Genomic DNA, 14,952 nt, shown 5'->3' on the forward strand with positions numbered 1-14,952 from the left:
GCAGTGTGGATAAGAGAGGGGTGATGTGGTCATATCTTCTGATTCCCATAAGGACTCTCGCTGCTGCATTCTGGACTAACTGGAGCTTGTTTATGCTCCTACTGGAACATCCAGACAGTAAGGCATTACAATAATCCAACCTAGAGGTAACAAAAGCATGAACTAATTTTTCTGCATCGTGTAGTGACAATATATTTCTTATTTTAGCAATATTTCTGAGATGATAGAAAGCGATCCTAGTGATATTATCTACATGAGCATCAAATGAGAGACAGAAGTCAATAATCACATCAACATCCTTTACTGATGCAGATGATGAAACAGAAAGACCATCCAGAGTTATTGTGTAATCAGAAAGTTTACTTCTAGCTGCATGTGGTCCTAGTAAGAAAGTTAATAAGCATCCAGTTTCTAATGTCTTTTACACATTCCTCAACTTTATTAAGCTGGTGTCTGTCATCTGGCTTTGCTGAAACATACAAGGAGAACATGGTGTGTGGAGGAGCTTTGATGAAGCTTTGGGGCTCGCTTTATTTATATTTTTCTCTTTTTTTCATGGAAATAAAATTCAGACCAAACAATTTGCAGCTTTTACCACATTCGAGCCCAGCTTTAAGTTCAAGTTTGTGTCAGGTGTGATGTGTCAGATCTCTCTTTTTCACTGGCTTATAGCGTACACTCAAAGGACAGACAAAGCACATCTGAGTAACCTGGCTATAATCACACACAGGTGAGAAACGAGAAGCAACAAGACACAACCCTGATCAGAGGCCAGTAGTAGGTCATTTACCACTTTAACCAGTGCTGTCTCTGTGCTATGATGAGGCCTAAATCCTGACTGATACATTTCATGAATGTTATTCCTATGTAAGTATGAGCATCGCTGCTGTGCTACAACCTTTTCTAGGACCTAGGAGATAAAGGGGAGGTTTGATATTGGCCTTTAGTTGGACAGCTGACAGGGATCAAGGTCAGGTTTTTTAATCAGGGGTTTGATAACCGCTAGTTTAAAGGTACATAGTCAGTGCTAAGCGAAGAACTGATTATTTTAATAGGGGTTTGATTGCTTCTGAAAGTATTTTTGAGGAAAACAAGTTGATTTTGCACAGGAAATTAGTGAAATGAGGTTTCTATTCACTGATCTGATGTGGTTGTCTTCTATATGTTTAGTTATCAAATAGTCTGAATTTAAGTTAATAGTCTGACTGCCTAATTTTTTAAAATTTTGTCATTGTTATTATCATTGTTTAAATCAAGGCTATTTCCACCATAATGAGTGGGTCCTATATATCTATATATCTATATATCTACCCATTTATATCTATATGTCTGTCTCTCTAGTTAACAATCTGTAAGCACTTGTATATATGAATTTACTGACACAGTCCTTTGTTCTGTTTGTTTGCTGCTTGCTTTCCTTGCTTTACTTTGATATTAATGTGATAAGTACACAAGTGGGAAGACACTATTATTACACACATACACAGACAAACACACACACAGTTTCAATAAGCGCCAAATGCCACACATACACGCACGCACACACACACACACACACACACACACACACACACACACACACACACACACGACTTCATCTGCCTTGTTGGTCTCGGAGGGAATGAGTCATGTTGCTAAGAGACCGAGAGTCTGGCAGCGCAGGAGAAGAGAGGAAAAGCAAAGTTTTGTGTGATGTTATTAGACGGAGAGAAAGGAGCAGGTAAGTGGGTGGATGGAGCAACAATCTGCCACAGAATGGAGATGGAGGCAAGGACAGGAGGAGGTACAATAACACAAAAACTGAGCTGTGAGGCAAATATTTTAATTATGGTAATGGAAGAGGAGCATTCATTTACGTCAGGATTCTTCATTTCAGTGAGAATCAGTACGGAGAATTTTGGTGATTTTTGTCATGTCATCAACAAGGACATAACCAATGCAGAAATAAACACACGTTTAACACACAGCGGCTGAAATATCAGCTCCCAGATTTACTCACATTTTATTAATGTTGGTTGCACTTTCTTTTTTTACAGCAGATCCTGCCTTTTGACACAACAATATTACAAAATGGGGAGGTTTTGAGCTGAGCTCTGCCATGTTAGTGTTTCTGAGCACTAAAGGCCAGAGTGAAGCCCTCATGTGGGGCGTGTCTATGACATGATTGACAGAAGGGATGTAAACAAAAACAAGGAGTCAAATATAGAACTGAGTTTTTTAGGTGCTTTAAAAAAAATTATAGATTAACAGATTAATAAGAATAACAGATTAAAAAAATCAGCAAACATATCCATAATCATACATCATGCAGGTTTTCACAAAGTTTTGGAAACATTAAAACTTAAACACTAAAATATCACATTACACTGATGAAGTTCATTGGCAGATTACATCTGTCAGTCTTGCTGGGTTTGGCACAGCTAGATTGGAGATCTGCTCCTGTTCCTCTCTGCAGAACCTCTTGAGATCTGTCAGGCTGGATGAGGAACAGGTTTCTCCAGAGATGTGTATTCCATCAAGTCAAGTGGCTTTACTGTCATTTCAACCATATACAGCTAGTACAGTACACAGTGAAATGAAACAACGTTCCTCAGGGACCAAGGTGCTACATAAACAACGCAGGACTAGAGGAGACTACATGAGACTACATATTACTACGTAAAGTGTACATGCAAACAGCACAATACAGTACAGTAGCTACTAAAACAGGACAATAGGCACACACTAGACAACACTAAACAATAGGAATTGTCCAGGTGATGAGTGCTGCCTGGTTTCCTGCTGGTGCAATACTTGAAGATGGCCACATAATACAATCTTGATTTCATCAGACCACAGTCTTCAGCTCCTCATTGTTCCTGAGAGAGAGATTTAGGAGCCTACTGATGATCTTCAAGGAAGTCATTATGTGGCTTTCACTGAGGAATAGCTTCCACCTGGCTGTCCGTAGTGTCCTGAATGATGGAGTGCTTCAGAGGTGATGGTTCTTCTGGCAGCTTCTGGACGTCCATCAGACTGAACTCTGGGTTCTTGCTTTCTACCCTGACTAAAGCACTTCTTCACTATTTTTTCAGTTTGGCTCCAGGTCTTGGAGTTGTCTCAGTGGTTCCAAAGCATTTATGAACGATAGAAGCTCCTGTGTTCCTCAGGACCTTTGTTGTGTCTTTGGGGTGAGGAGATTTTTTTTTCTGACCTTGTGGCTTGTTTTTTTTTTTTTTTTTTTTTCCATGAGCTTTTTGTGTGTCTTTGTAATGTGCTAGTTTCAGACCAAGTTGGAGATTTAACAAATGGAATGTCAATTAGTGAATCAATATGAGAGAAAGAGAGAGAGAGAGAGAGAGAGAGAGAGGGAGAGAGAGAGAGAGAGAGAGAAAGGACAGTAAAACATTATTAGAGAACATTTCCTGGAGCTTTTATAACATTTGAAGGCATTCTGTGATTAGACCTATTTATTGTCCTTACATTCATTCAACTGGAAATTGATTTCCTTAATACATTGCAAAGCACAAGGTCTTAAATACTGCTGTTCAAACATTCAGGAACATGCTCAGACTGAAAAACAAACACACACACACACACACACACACATACACACGCACACACACACATACACACACACACACACTGCCTCAGAGCAGGTTTTTTTTTTTACACACACTGTGGTTGATAGTCACACATACGGTTGCTTATCAGCAGGCCTGAACCTCCATCCTTCCCCTCCATTACTCTTAATCACCGGAAATGTGCCAGCTGATTGGTCCTCCACACCTCATCTACCCACATCGTACCAGCCGCGCTCTGATGGCCTCATCAATCACCACCGAGACCTCGTACCTCACCAGTTGTCTCAGAGATGATGCCTGAGATCTGTGAAGCAGCTTCTGAGAAACAGACACAGCCTGGATCTGTTTACAGACCGATGCGGAAGAGGACGAGTCTGATCATGCATCACTCATCTTCTTAAATAATTACAATAACATCCATAACAACTTTCAAACAATCTATACAGATTCAGATTAATCATTACCCGACTCCTAAACCTTAACTTAGTGTTCAGTGTTTATTAGCGAGTGGACTAGAGAGAGAGAGAGTTTCTCCCAGGATTTTAATTCAGTCTGATGTGAAGGCTAACGGAGCTGGCATGCATTCACCGTCTAATTGAATACAGAAAAGAAGCTGTGAAGTGTGTGGGCACTCAGTGATTTGAGGTTGTGTACCACTAATGAGATTTCTGCTAGGTTTCAACTCTAGCATATTAAAGAAAAAGGCTTATGATGAACATATTAAAAAGACATCTTTCATCAGGACACGCTGTCAAACAGAACCGACTGATTCACACAGTTCACCTCTAAAGAGCTTTTATTAATGATGAAATCTTTATTAGTAAAAAAAAACTCTGAGACAGAATAAATATCCAGAACAACATATATTAGTTACATACAGTGTAAATACACTTTCTAGCAGGTCAGTAGACTGTAGAGCTTCTGCTGCAGGTTCTACCTGGAAACTTTACTGCTTCATCCAGAGGGTTAAACTGGAGTTTACTCGGAGTAATATTTATCTTCATTTTTTCTAATATAAAATATATTTTAGTTTCCATTTTAGTGTTTCTAAAGTATTTATATGCTTAGTTAGTTTTAAAGGAAATCTGGAAGGTGAAGACATACACAGGTTTAGTAAGAAGAGCGTTAGTTTAAAAAAAAAAAAACCACGACACAGGCAAATGATTCAAAACGTCAGAACAAAACTGAAGTTCAAAAACCAAAACAGGTATCTGAACCACAGAGCAAAAATAAATAGAGAAAACAGAACAAAACTCATCCACAGGAGTTACACGTGTGATTTAAGTTTCTGATTAAATTCTGAGTTACTGGCTGTCTACAAAGACTGAGATCCGCCTCAGGTGGAGAAGAGGACGTGTTGGTGTGGAAACTTCATCAGAAGAAAGAGGTGTGTTAGAGCAGGAAAAAACACTGAAGAGATGTGTGTTAGAGCAGGAACAGAGAAATGCGGAGGACAGAGGGTTCTCCAGGACCAGGGTTGGGAGCCTGTGTTCTACAGAAACCACGTCTAGATTTTATGCTTTTAGAGTCAGTGTGGACGCGTGGTGCTCTGTATTACCACAAGAATGTTATTGAATGTTCCTTTTCCAAGCAGATCATCGAGCATTTCTCTACATCGTTCTGGATGAGAGGCATAAATGGAAATTGAAAGAAGGAATGGCTATTTTTTTTATTAGATAAGGTTGAGGCCAAACTCAAACCAAGGAACATGATGGGCACTTTAACAGTCCCAAGGCGTCTGTGTTTCCATAAGCAGATTAGATGTAAAGAGATTCAGGTGGCTTATCGTATCTGTTCATCAGATCACATCCATTCGAATTTGACGATGAGGACATTTTCATTATGGAGTCCATTAGTATACAGCAAATGTGCTCATGTGAAATAATCAAATGATTCTTTTCACCAAATGGAATTATGCTGGATAAAAAGCCACTGACGTTCAGCAAGCTGTTCATCTGCTCGTGACAGCATCTCGATTTTAATTACGTTTAAACTGAATGGATGGGAAATTGCGTCATTTCTGCTGAAATGATGAAGAGCGATGATGAGGATGGTGAGGAACAGTTGCAGGAAAGTGATAAAGCCTCCCCATCTCACATCGCCTTCATTATTACTGAGATCTACTGCTGCGGTGATGTTCTCCTGGAGCAAACCATCTTCTCAGAGAATAAATTCCCAATGCTAAACACTCCAAAGGCACCAGGTGCACAGGAAGCATCTTTATTTTTAGTCTTCTTATAAAAATGCATGGATTCAGAATATAACGCAATCGCACTGGTTTATGAGGGTTTTTTTTCGATGACTCACAGCCTGAAGTGAAGGTGGTGGAAAAGTCTTCTAATATTAAATATTATGTTATTGTTGTTTTTCCACATTACTTTATTACTGATGCTTTTACTGTGATGTTTTCCACTAAACTGACCACAGGAGCTCCAGACCAGCTCCACCACTGGAACCACAGACCTCCAGCATGATCCTCCAAAATATTTACCACAGAGACCCTCGGGATGAACTGTGAGGAACCGCTTGCTCGGACTCTGCGTGTAGTAGAGCATCAGATCCTCACGGCTTTGTGCTACGGGTCTCTCACAGTTCCAGTGTTTTCCTGCAGAAATAAAATAAAACTGAGCTGAATTAAATGATTAACTGGTAGTGAATTAGATGTAGGTGTATCAGTGAAATGTATATTATATAAGTTATGATTCCTGCAGTAAATGTATATGAAGTACAAACAGTACGCTATTTTTACTGTGAATGGATGTTGTGTGGTTTATTTCTTGTTCTGTAGTAAAATGACTGATTGTGGAAATCACATTTTTTTTGTTTTATAATATAGTTTATATAAAGGTTTTAGAAATATTTAAAACAAAGAAAGTAAATTTTTCTGCACTATTTCCACGTCCCTATTTAAATGTAGGTAAATGTGTGATGCTGAGCAGGTTAACTGCTTTGTACAAAAGGTCAGATTTTCCTGATGTCTGATCATTCTAATCTATTGAAGCGTGTGATCAGACGACACTCCGATGGATTTGATCTACAATGGATCGTCAGGTTTTACACAAACGTGTGGAGTCCATGCTCGAAGCAAATACTAAGAAACTCTGAAACTCGTAAATATTTCAAAGATTCTGCTTTTCACTCAAGCTGTTGTCAATAATATCATTTGTAATGAAAACCGTTGTATTAAATTAGAAAATAGAAGTATTTTCACTAGTGCTCTCATACTTTTGTACCCCACTCTGTGTGTGTGTGTGTGTGTGGTCACTTTGTAAATATTGCATTACATTATGGAAAAGACTGTTAAAGCCTAAGAGCTGTGTATAGTGTTGAGGAAGAGTGGATTTAGACTTTTAGTATTGTGCTGCTTTTGTGTCTGCTTAAATGCCTCAGTTACCTCCTCACACACCTGCACTTCATTACACTAATAAACGAGTTCACGATGGCTTTGTGAAGTGAATTTCTTTCAGCCTTAATTATTTGCCTCAAACACACTGGGATTTTTAACACCATTGAATAAAAGCTTTCAGTAAATGTAACAACCACAAAATGAATATTATGTTTTATATTATTTATTACCAAAGAACTGAGTTTGAGTGATTTTACAAAATAATAAAGCTCTTATCGAGTCTTATAAAGCTCATGATCATGATTTTAGGCACGAAGCATTAAAATTTAGCTATTTATTAAAAATTTAATCTGAAATAATCTTTATCAGATGACATTCTGTCACTTTTTAAACAGCAGCAATAAACTGTTTCGAGGTGATGGCTGTAAATTTAAATCTCACAAACCTGCTGCAGTTCCACCTTCAGCCTCTAGGAGGATTTGAATCTCTCTGCATTAATTCTGTAGTTCACACTGTTGCTGCTTTTGCTGTTTAGATGTAAAAAGGACAAACCATAAACAACAAACACAAACTAACTTTGTAATTTTCGATATTGCTTTAAGAGCTTTGCCATACACTTCCTTGTGTTAATCAGCACTTATCTGTTTCTCTTTTTTTCTTCCTTTTGTAAGCCTGATTTATACATCTTACCTTGCAAGAATGAAAGTTTCGAATATCCAGAGACCCCATAAACATGAGAAAATGTCTGTAATTAGCCACAATAGTGTGCGTGTGTGTGTGTGTGTGGAAGCATTTACTGCAGAATCGCAGCAGACCAAATCATTTTACAAACCAGAATTCACTTTTCTGATCCCTATATTTTTAACTTCATAGTTTGATCAAATCAATGTATTTTTATTCTGCATGTCAGTGAACGATTAAACGCTTCAGGGATCGTGATCTCTTCCCCGATTTCCCCCCGTGACGAGGTAAAGCCTTCCAAACTACAGAATTCTTACCTACTCATTATACACATTTTATCCAGCTGTATAAACCTGTGTATTAATAGAATAACAATAAAATAATCACTAGCACTGGTAATATATTACATTGGATTTAATTTGCTACAAGAAAATGCATGAAATTAATACAAAGACATATTCTTGTTTACCCAATGCACTGCAGTGGAGTGCTCTTGTCTAGCTGAATCTGTCTCCAGGCAATCAAGGACAGTCACAGCACTGAAACACGCTCAAACACTGGAGGTAAAAGTTTTATAAAAGACACAGAACCATGACGGAGCACACCATCAGAGCACTGACGTACAAAAGACGCAACATGTTTTTCATCCTCACTGTTCACAATGCATGAGCTTAAGCTAATTTAAGCATCTCAAAATATAACGAGGACGAATAAACTCTTGTGGCATTGAGGATCATAATCCTCTCCTCTATTAGTTCAGTGTGGTGTTAGCCATATGTCCTGAAATAGAGAATGTAAAAACTGCAGTAAACTCCACTGAAGAACATGATGAATCACACTGGCACTGTTATTAATTATCTCTGCACACACAGCTCTGAGACACTTCGATGCTTGTGTGCTCTGTTTTGTTGGTACCTGATGATGTCACCGATTATTGTGTATCAGTCTACTGAAATTTTATAACACTGATTGTTCTGTTGCGTGTCAGACGTAAGCCACGAGGGAAAACATTCAGAATCCATCAACGCTGTGTGATTTTCAACACACTTGAGTACGAGCCTGAGCTTACATTACCATCTGCTTAGAGCACCTCAGTGCGGACACAAACCCAAACCTTTAAATCCCAGCCTTATAAATTCCTGTTCCGTTCCACAAACAAGGGAATTATTTTCTCTTCATCTAACACCGCTGCTGAGTTCTGGACTGTGATTGGTCAGAAGGTGTTGATTAGTTTTCTATAACAGCAGCTCTGACAGTAGTGCAGCTGCAATTCACAGGTTTATATTAATGAACTCGTTCTAATACGTTATCGTTTGTTTGATAGCAGTGCTATCAGTGAAGAGCTCACGCTATCCATCTCAGAGCACGACGTGAGAAAGTTTCTGAAGCAGGTAAATGGCAGGAAGGCTGCCGGCACTGACGGTATCTCCAGCTGCGTTCTGAAATCCTGTGCTCGCTCTGCAAATGGGTTCTCAGCTTCTTCCCCAGATAACCTCAGGTGTTTGAGGTGGGAGACTGCACACCCGACACATCCAGTACACTCACCCTGGACATTGAGACCCACTATTTTCCATCTACACCAACCACTCTGTGGCCACCAACAGCTGCAGTTTGCTGAAGACACAGTGGTGATTGATCTGATCATGAGCAGGCCTACCTAAAGCAGGTGGATGATCTAGCTCAGTGCTGCCTGGCTAATAACCTTACACTGAATGTCAGTAAGACCAAGAAGATGGTGGTGGATTTTAGGAAGTACAGACAGGAAACTACACCCCACTAATCATCAACATGGAAGAGAGACCAGCTTCAAATACCTCAGCGTGCACCAGAGATCACCAAGGATCACTCGTTTACTTATTTATATACATACCATATACATTTTTATTATATTTATATTTTTTATTACCCTCTATTACTCTTTGCGTACTTGCACAGTCCCGATGTTAACCGCTCTGTATTTCACTACGTGTTGTACCCTGTATGTAACTGTGTACTTGATAAATAAATCCTTTGAATCCTTTGAGAGGTAAAGCTGTAACTTTAAGGTTTCCGACATCTTCAGGACAGAGGAGTTTACGCTTCTTTGCTGTTTCTCGGTAACATGACAAGCTTTTTTGTCTTATTACCTTCAAGAGAGAGAATAAAGAGAAGCTGGTGAGGAAACAACTGTTTATAGCTGCTATAACGTAAGTGTCAACAGGAACTAACTTGTTTCATTAACATTAAATGCAACTATAAATGGATAAAAAGAATGGATGTGTTGTTCTTTAGTAATCAACTAATCAGAATAATTAAATAATCAACAGTATTCATTCTAACTCAAGTGAATATTACAGCAACACCACAATCACGTGATTTTGTTTATATTTTGAACACAGAAAGAATTTTTATTTCAATTTGAATTGCTTTGTAAGGAGTGACACTTCATCTAGCGCTTGTGTGGTGAAAAACAGCTCAGTGATTGGATTTTATTAGTGATAAAAGCGTCAGCCAGAGAAGTAAATGCTAATTGATTTGGTGTTGTAATCCTGGAAGGCATGAATGAATAGCAGCTTTGCAGGTTGATGGTGATGAAGGAAATGTTTTGTTTTGGCAGGATCTCAGTTTGCGAACTCGCTCACAGCTCACAGCCATATGCACAAATATTCCCTGATAATTGCTGGTGTGATTTTGTCATTTTGTTGCTGCTTCAGTAAATTCTGTAGAGCAGAACGAGAATGTAATGAACATCTGATGATCCAGAGAATGATAAATATAGCAGGTAAATAAATACAGATATTACGTACTGTAATTTTACACAGTGTCATTTCTATGCATGAAATACAGGATATAAAGTTCTCCATCTTCTCTACACTGATCTGCTCCTGTTTTAACATCTGTGCTCTGTTAATCAGACAATACATGAGATGCACTGTGGTCATGGAGGCCATATTTATCCTAGCCATGATAATAATATCTCTTTGACAGAGTGTACTCTCCGAGGAATTAGCCATCGTTATGGAATTTTAAAATATCAGAGTGGCCAATTTTCAGACAAATTAATGCTACATCTGTGGATCAGACACTGAACAAGACCTGCTGTATAATAATAATAATAACAATAATAATAATAATAATAATAATAATAATAATAATAATAATCATCATCATCATCATCATCATCATCATCATCATCGAGCAGCTTGTCATGTTACTGAGAAACGGAAAACTTAAAGTTACAGCTTTACCTCTGACTGTTACAAAGCGCTGACACTGGAGACTCCTTCCATACATGTTACATAAACATCTCAACAATTATTTTTTATCCGTTCATGTGGAGTGTCTGCGGTACGAGGCCTTGTGAATGAGCTGTTACTATAGAAACGAAAACGTATTAGAACGAGTGCATTAACATAAACCTGGGATTTGCAGCTGCACTACTGTCAGAGCTGCTGTTATAGAAAATTAATCAACACCTTCTGACCAATCAGGATCCAGAATTCAGCAGCGCTGTAGGAGAAATGTCTATACTTTTCTATAGGTCCTCATGCGTTTTCATGGATCATGTGACACCAGACAATCAGATTCCACATTTATTGACTGTGAGACTGAATCCAACAGTAACAGCACTGGAGGTAGAGGAGAGAGTAATGAAGTACAGAGTGGAGCGTGTAATGTGCAGGTGTGTTCTGCCCCCTGCTGGTCATTACTGCTACTGCACCGAAAGCTCTCTCAGTGATGGATTGATGCTGTGCAGGAAGTGTGTCATCATCACTGCTCTACTGAATGAGTACATGTCATGGAGTAATAAAGCACAACACTTTATAAATACACAACCTTTTCAAAATAGTGGAAAATATACCTCTGTTTTACAGTGAGGTTTTCTTCTCATTCTGCTGAAACCAAACCCACTAAATGTCTTGCGGTAAAATACATTTCTTTGTCTACTTAAAGTGAACGTTCACCCTGAAACACATGAACTCTGTTTATATTGAAATATTCATATATATTCATCCATCAAATATTCATTCATTAAATATCACGCTGAACTATGGGAGGTTTTCTTCTCATTCTGCTTCACTGACTCAGTTCAGCATCACTGGTGTGTAAACTGGTATCAATTTATTGCCCAAATTAATCAGGAATCAAGAATAAAATCATCTTCACCATATTCTCATGGGAGGTGATCATTGTTGTGGTTCTGTTCTCATTGTTTTTATTCCCATGTGAATTGAAATGGCAGATCCTTCATCCTCTCCTGATAGATCTGGTCAAACATCTCGTTCTGGGCCACGGTGAAGGTGTTCTTCCAGTCTCCAAATATCCCTGAAACATTCCAAACATAGTGCAAAATCTCAAATCACGATTCTTATCTAAATATAAAACCACAGTATTTATGTAATGGCACCCAGCCATGGGTCTGCTTCATGATTATAACCTTTTTAACCAAAATAACTGAAGACCTGAAGAACTATGGCTCTCAGTTCCAAAGGTTCAAAACAAATGAATAACTTCCTGAGCAACTCTGCCATAGCTGGTTTGAAATCATCTCCAAGTCTAAAAAAACAAACTGTTTTTCCAAATAATATCTGAAGATCCATGCAGGCCCTTAATTATGCATTGTATAGCTGGCGTGTGAACTCTGACCTTTGCGCATGAACTGGCCCTTCGTTAGAAGATCTTCTGGAAGAAACTCGTAGTTTGCTTTTGGGTCCTTCTTCATGTTCTTGAAGGTTGCTTTCTCCACAACACGATGCAGAGCATCTTCACTCAGATCTCGCCCCAAGAACCTGCTGATCTTCTCCACAGCTGACCTCAGATCCTGAAGCGTGCAGGAGACACCAGACACCAGACTCACATCTGGCTCATCAGAGCTCTCCAGACAACAAGACGCGTGTACTTTGCTTTTTTTGTTCGCAAAATATACAGTTTTATTTTTAAGGACTATTAAAGACACTCCTAACAAAAAGAGAGAAAAGAGAAGAGAAGAAAAAGAAGAGGAAAATAAATGAAAACTAAAAATTGAGAGAAAATAGGGAAACGATTTTGAGACATCAGTATGGAAAGAGGGATTCAAAAGAGATGGATTGAATGATATGAGTTGTTTATTTTTTTAATTAATAATAAAAGAAAAACCCACAGCTGTCACGCCTCCTGCCCTTTGCTTTCAAACTGCAATAAAGACTCTTAGCAAATTTAGATTTTTATGGACTATTTAGGCCACTCCTAAGAGAGGGAGAGGAAGAAAGGAAAAAGAACGAAAAGGAGAGGAAAAATAAAATAAATAGGCTATACAACACTGTTTACTGATCTCTATAATCAGTTTCTATGAGCAGAAATCTTACATTTAATTCTTTTTGAAAGCATCTTTGCTTTAGAGAGTTTCTTTCGTTCTTTCTTTTTCTTTCTTTCTTTCTTTGAGCACAGACTTTAGCACAGCAGTACTGAATATATCCTATACAGTATAAATGTTATCATTTTAAAAGTTTCTTGGTTTAAGGGTTTTACTGTTGTTGTTGTTGTTGTTGTTGTTGTTTATTTAAGCTATAAACTCCATGTGCTGGTTGTTTACCATGATCATGTCTTCATATTTCAGGAACAGGATGCTGTACTCGTCCCGGTGTGTGTGCCACTCACGGACGTGATCGAACCACGACGATCCACCAACTGCACAATCAATCAACACACATTACACCAACAATCACATCATCACAATCCTCCTGACTTACAACACACATGTTCTTCATCCCACATTTACTTTATTATCTAATGCAGTGAGTGTGATTCTGATGGAGTCCATCATGTGGACCTCCTGATGGAACCCCAGCTACTCTGAGTTCCAGTGTGTTCAGAGCCGGACAGAACAACTCTGTGGATTATCTGGACTCGACTGAGGAAAAACTGACCAAAGCACACTCATTAAACACAGGAGAACTCTTCAGCCTCACCATCTCCAGCCAGATACTGCTGCAGAAACTCCTCAAAGCTCTTAGGGGTCTCCAGCCCGGACCATGCGTGGCAGAAATGGAAATAAGACACCACGTTGTCTTTAGGGTTCCTCATCACATACACAATCTGACATTTAAACACAAAGAAGAACAGATATGAGTCACTTTCTTACACCATAAATATAGACACGTTACGGGTTCTTCGGTTGTGTCTCCAGAACCCAACACCAGAGTATTTCCATATCAGAAACCCTATAGGAATGTAAGAACCCTGAACTGTCCAAAGAACCACTGAGGAACCCCTGAAGTGCTCGAACCCCTGAAGTGCTCTTTTTCCTACGAACCTCAAACTACTTACCTCTTAAATTATTTTTCATTAAAAAAATTAACTGATAAAAAATGATGTTTATAAAAATTATTTAATTGATTAAGAAACCTTTTTAATAAAAAAAAAATCTCTTGGAAAAATTGCATTCATAAAAATATACATACAAAATAATTTAATTTATTTAAAAATTCAAAAAGTATTTTTTTCATAAAATTGCAGAAACATTTATCAGCAAAAAATATGTATATAAAGATTATTTAATATATTTCAAAACTCAAGTGTTTATAATAACCCTAGGGGAAAACTGTCTTCGTAAAAATACATATATTAACATAATTACATTTATGTAAAAACTTGTTTTTCTTTTCATTAAACCACAGAAGAAAAAATATTAGTTAAAAATACATATATAAAAATTACTTAATTGACTTTTAGTCCTCTAGCACACATTATACAAAACATGTTAAATATATTAAGCAAATGAACACTGATATTTAAATATAAAACAGGTTCGAAGGTGAACTTTAGCCTACTTTAGCCTTTTTGTCCTTCAGGCCGGGAGGCATGAGCCTGGGCGTGAGGTGAGAAACAAAGAGGCGAGGAGACGGTCGTGAAGAATAATCAGAGTGACCCTTAGGAAACTCGAGCCATGGCATTGTCTCATAACTGTTGGGAAATTCGTTGCCCTGCTTGTAATCTGACTCACAGATTAGCGTGATGATGTTCTGAGTCCATATTGTACCTGTGAAAACATCCGTCACATTATGAGTTCACTTTAACTGTGCACTTTACAACACCATGATATTTTTATATCAGTTGTTTGATGAGTTTGATTTCTCTGACGGATTAACACTCTCTCTCACCTGACTTTGGGTACGTCACCAAAAAAACGTCGCTGTCTCGTATTTGGAAGGTCTGAAGAGAATCGATGTGTTCTGCTGTCGTCATTCCAGCTGCAAAAATGAAGCCTTTATATTTGCAAAGGTACTCATTGACTTGTTCCATTCTACCTGCTGTGGAGCGCTGGGACGTGTAAACTTCTGCAGACGTGCACCTCAGGGTTTGTAGTGCGAGTCGGTGCAGGTGGACTTTGGAATGAAGATCATA

The 14,952-nt window shown here is 38.3% G+C and overlaps 1 protein-coding gene across 4 annotated transcripts; it reads right to left on the bottom strand.

Annotated features, from left to right (window-relative positions):
* Positions 1-7,353: 7,353 nt before the first annotated feature.
* On the bottom strand, positions 7,354-14,939 carry sult3st1 (sulfotransferase family 3, cytosolic sulfotransferase 1). Of its 4 annotated transcripts, XR_008303327.1 has the most exons (8): positions 14,709-14,939; positions 14,379-14,587; positions 13,518-13,644; positions 13,142-13,236; positions 12,217-12,391; positions 11,737-11,895; positions 8,060-8,147; positions 7,354-7,436 (listed from the first exon to the last, which is right to left on the bottom strand). XR_008303327.1 is itself a non-coding variant. In XM_026909872.3 (7 exons), the coding sequence occupies exons 1-6, from the start codon at positions 14,848-14,850 to the stop codon at positions 11,786-11,788; spliced, it is 858 nt and encodes a 285-aa protein (XP_026765673.3). In that variant the 5' UTR covers positions 14,851-14,939; the 3' UTR covers positions 7,354-8,147; positions 11,737-11,785. The 4 variants fall into 4 exon arrangements, 3 of the variants coding, with proteins under 3 accessions (XP_026765673.3, XP_026765672.3, XP_026765671.3); XM_026909872.3 differs by having other exon boundaries at positions 7,354-8,147; XM_026909871.3 differs by lacking the exons at positions 7,354-7,436; positions 8,060-8,147 and adding an exon at positions 8,154-10,289 and having other exon boundaries at positions 14,709-14,938.
* Positions 14,940-14,952: the final 13 nt, after the last annotated feature.

The sequence above is a fragment of the Pangasianodon hypophthalmus genome, chromosome 13 (genome assembly GCF_027358585.1).
Source record: "Pangasianodon hypophthalmus isolate fPanHyp1 chromosome 13, fPanHyp1.pri, whole genome shotgun sequence".
NCBI lineage: Eukaryota > Metazoa > Chordata > Actinopteri > Siluriformes > Pangasiidae > Pangasianodon > Pangasianodon hypophthalmus.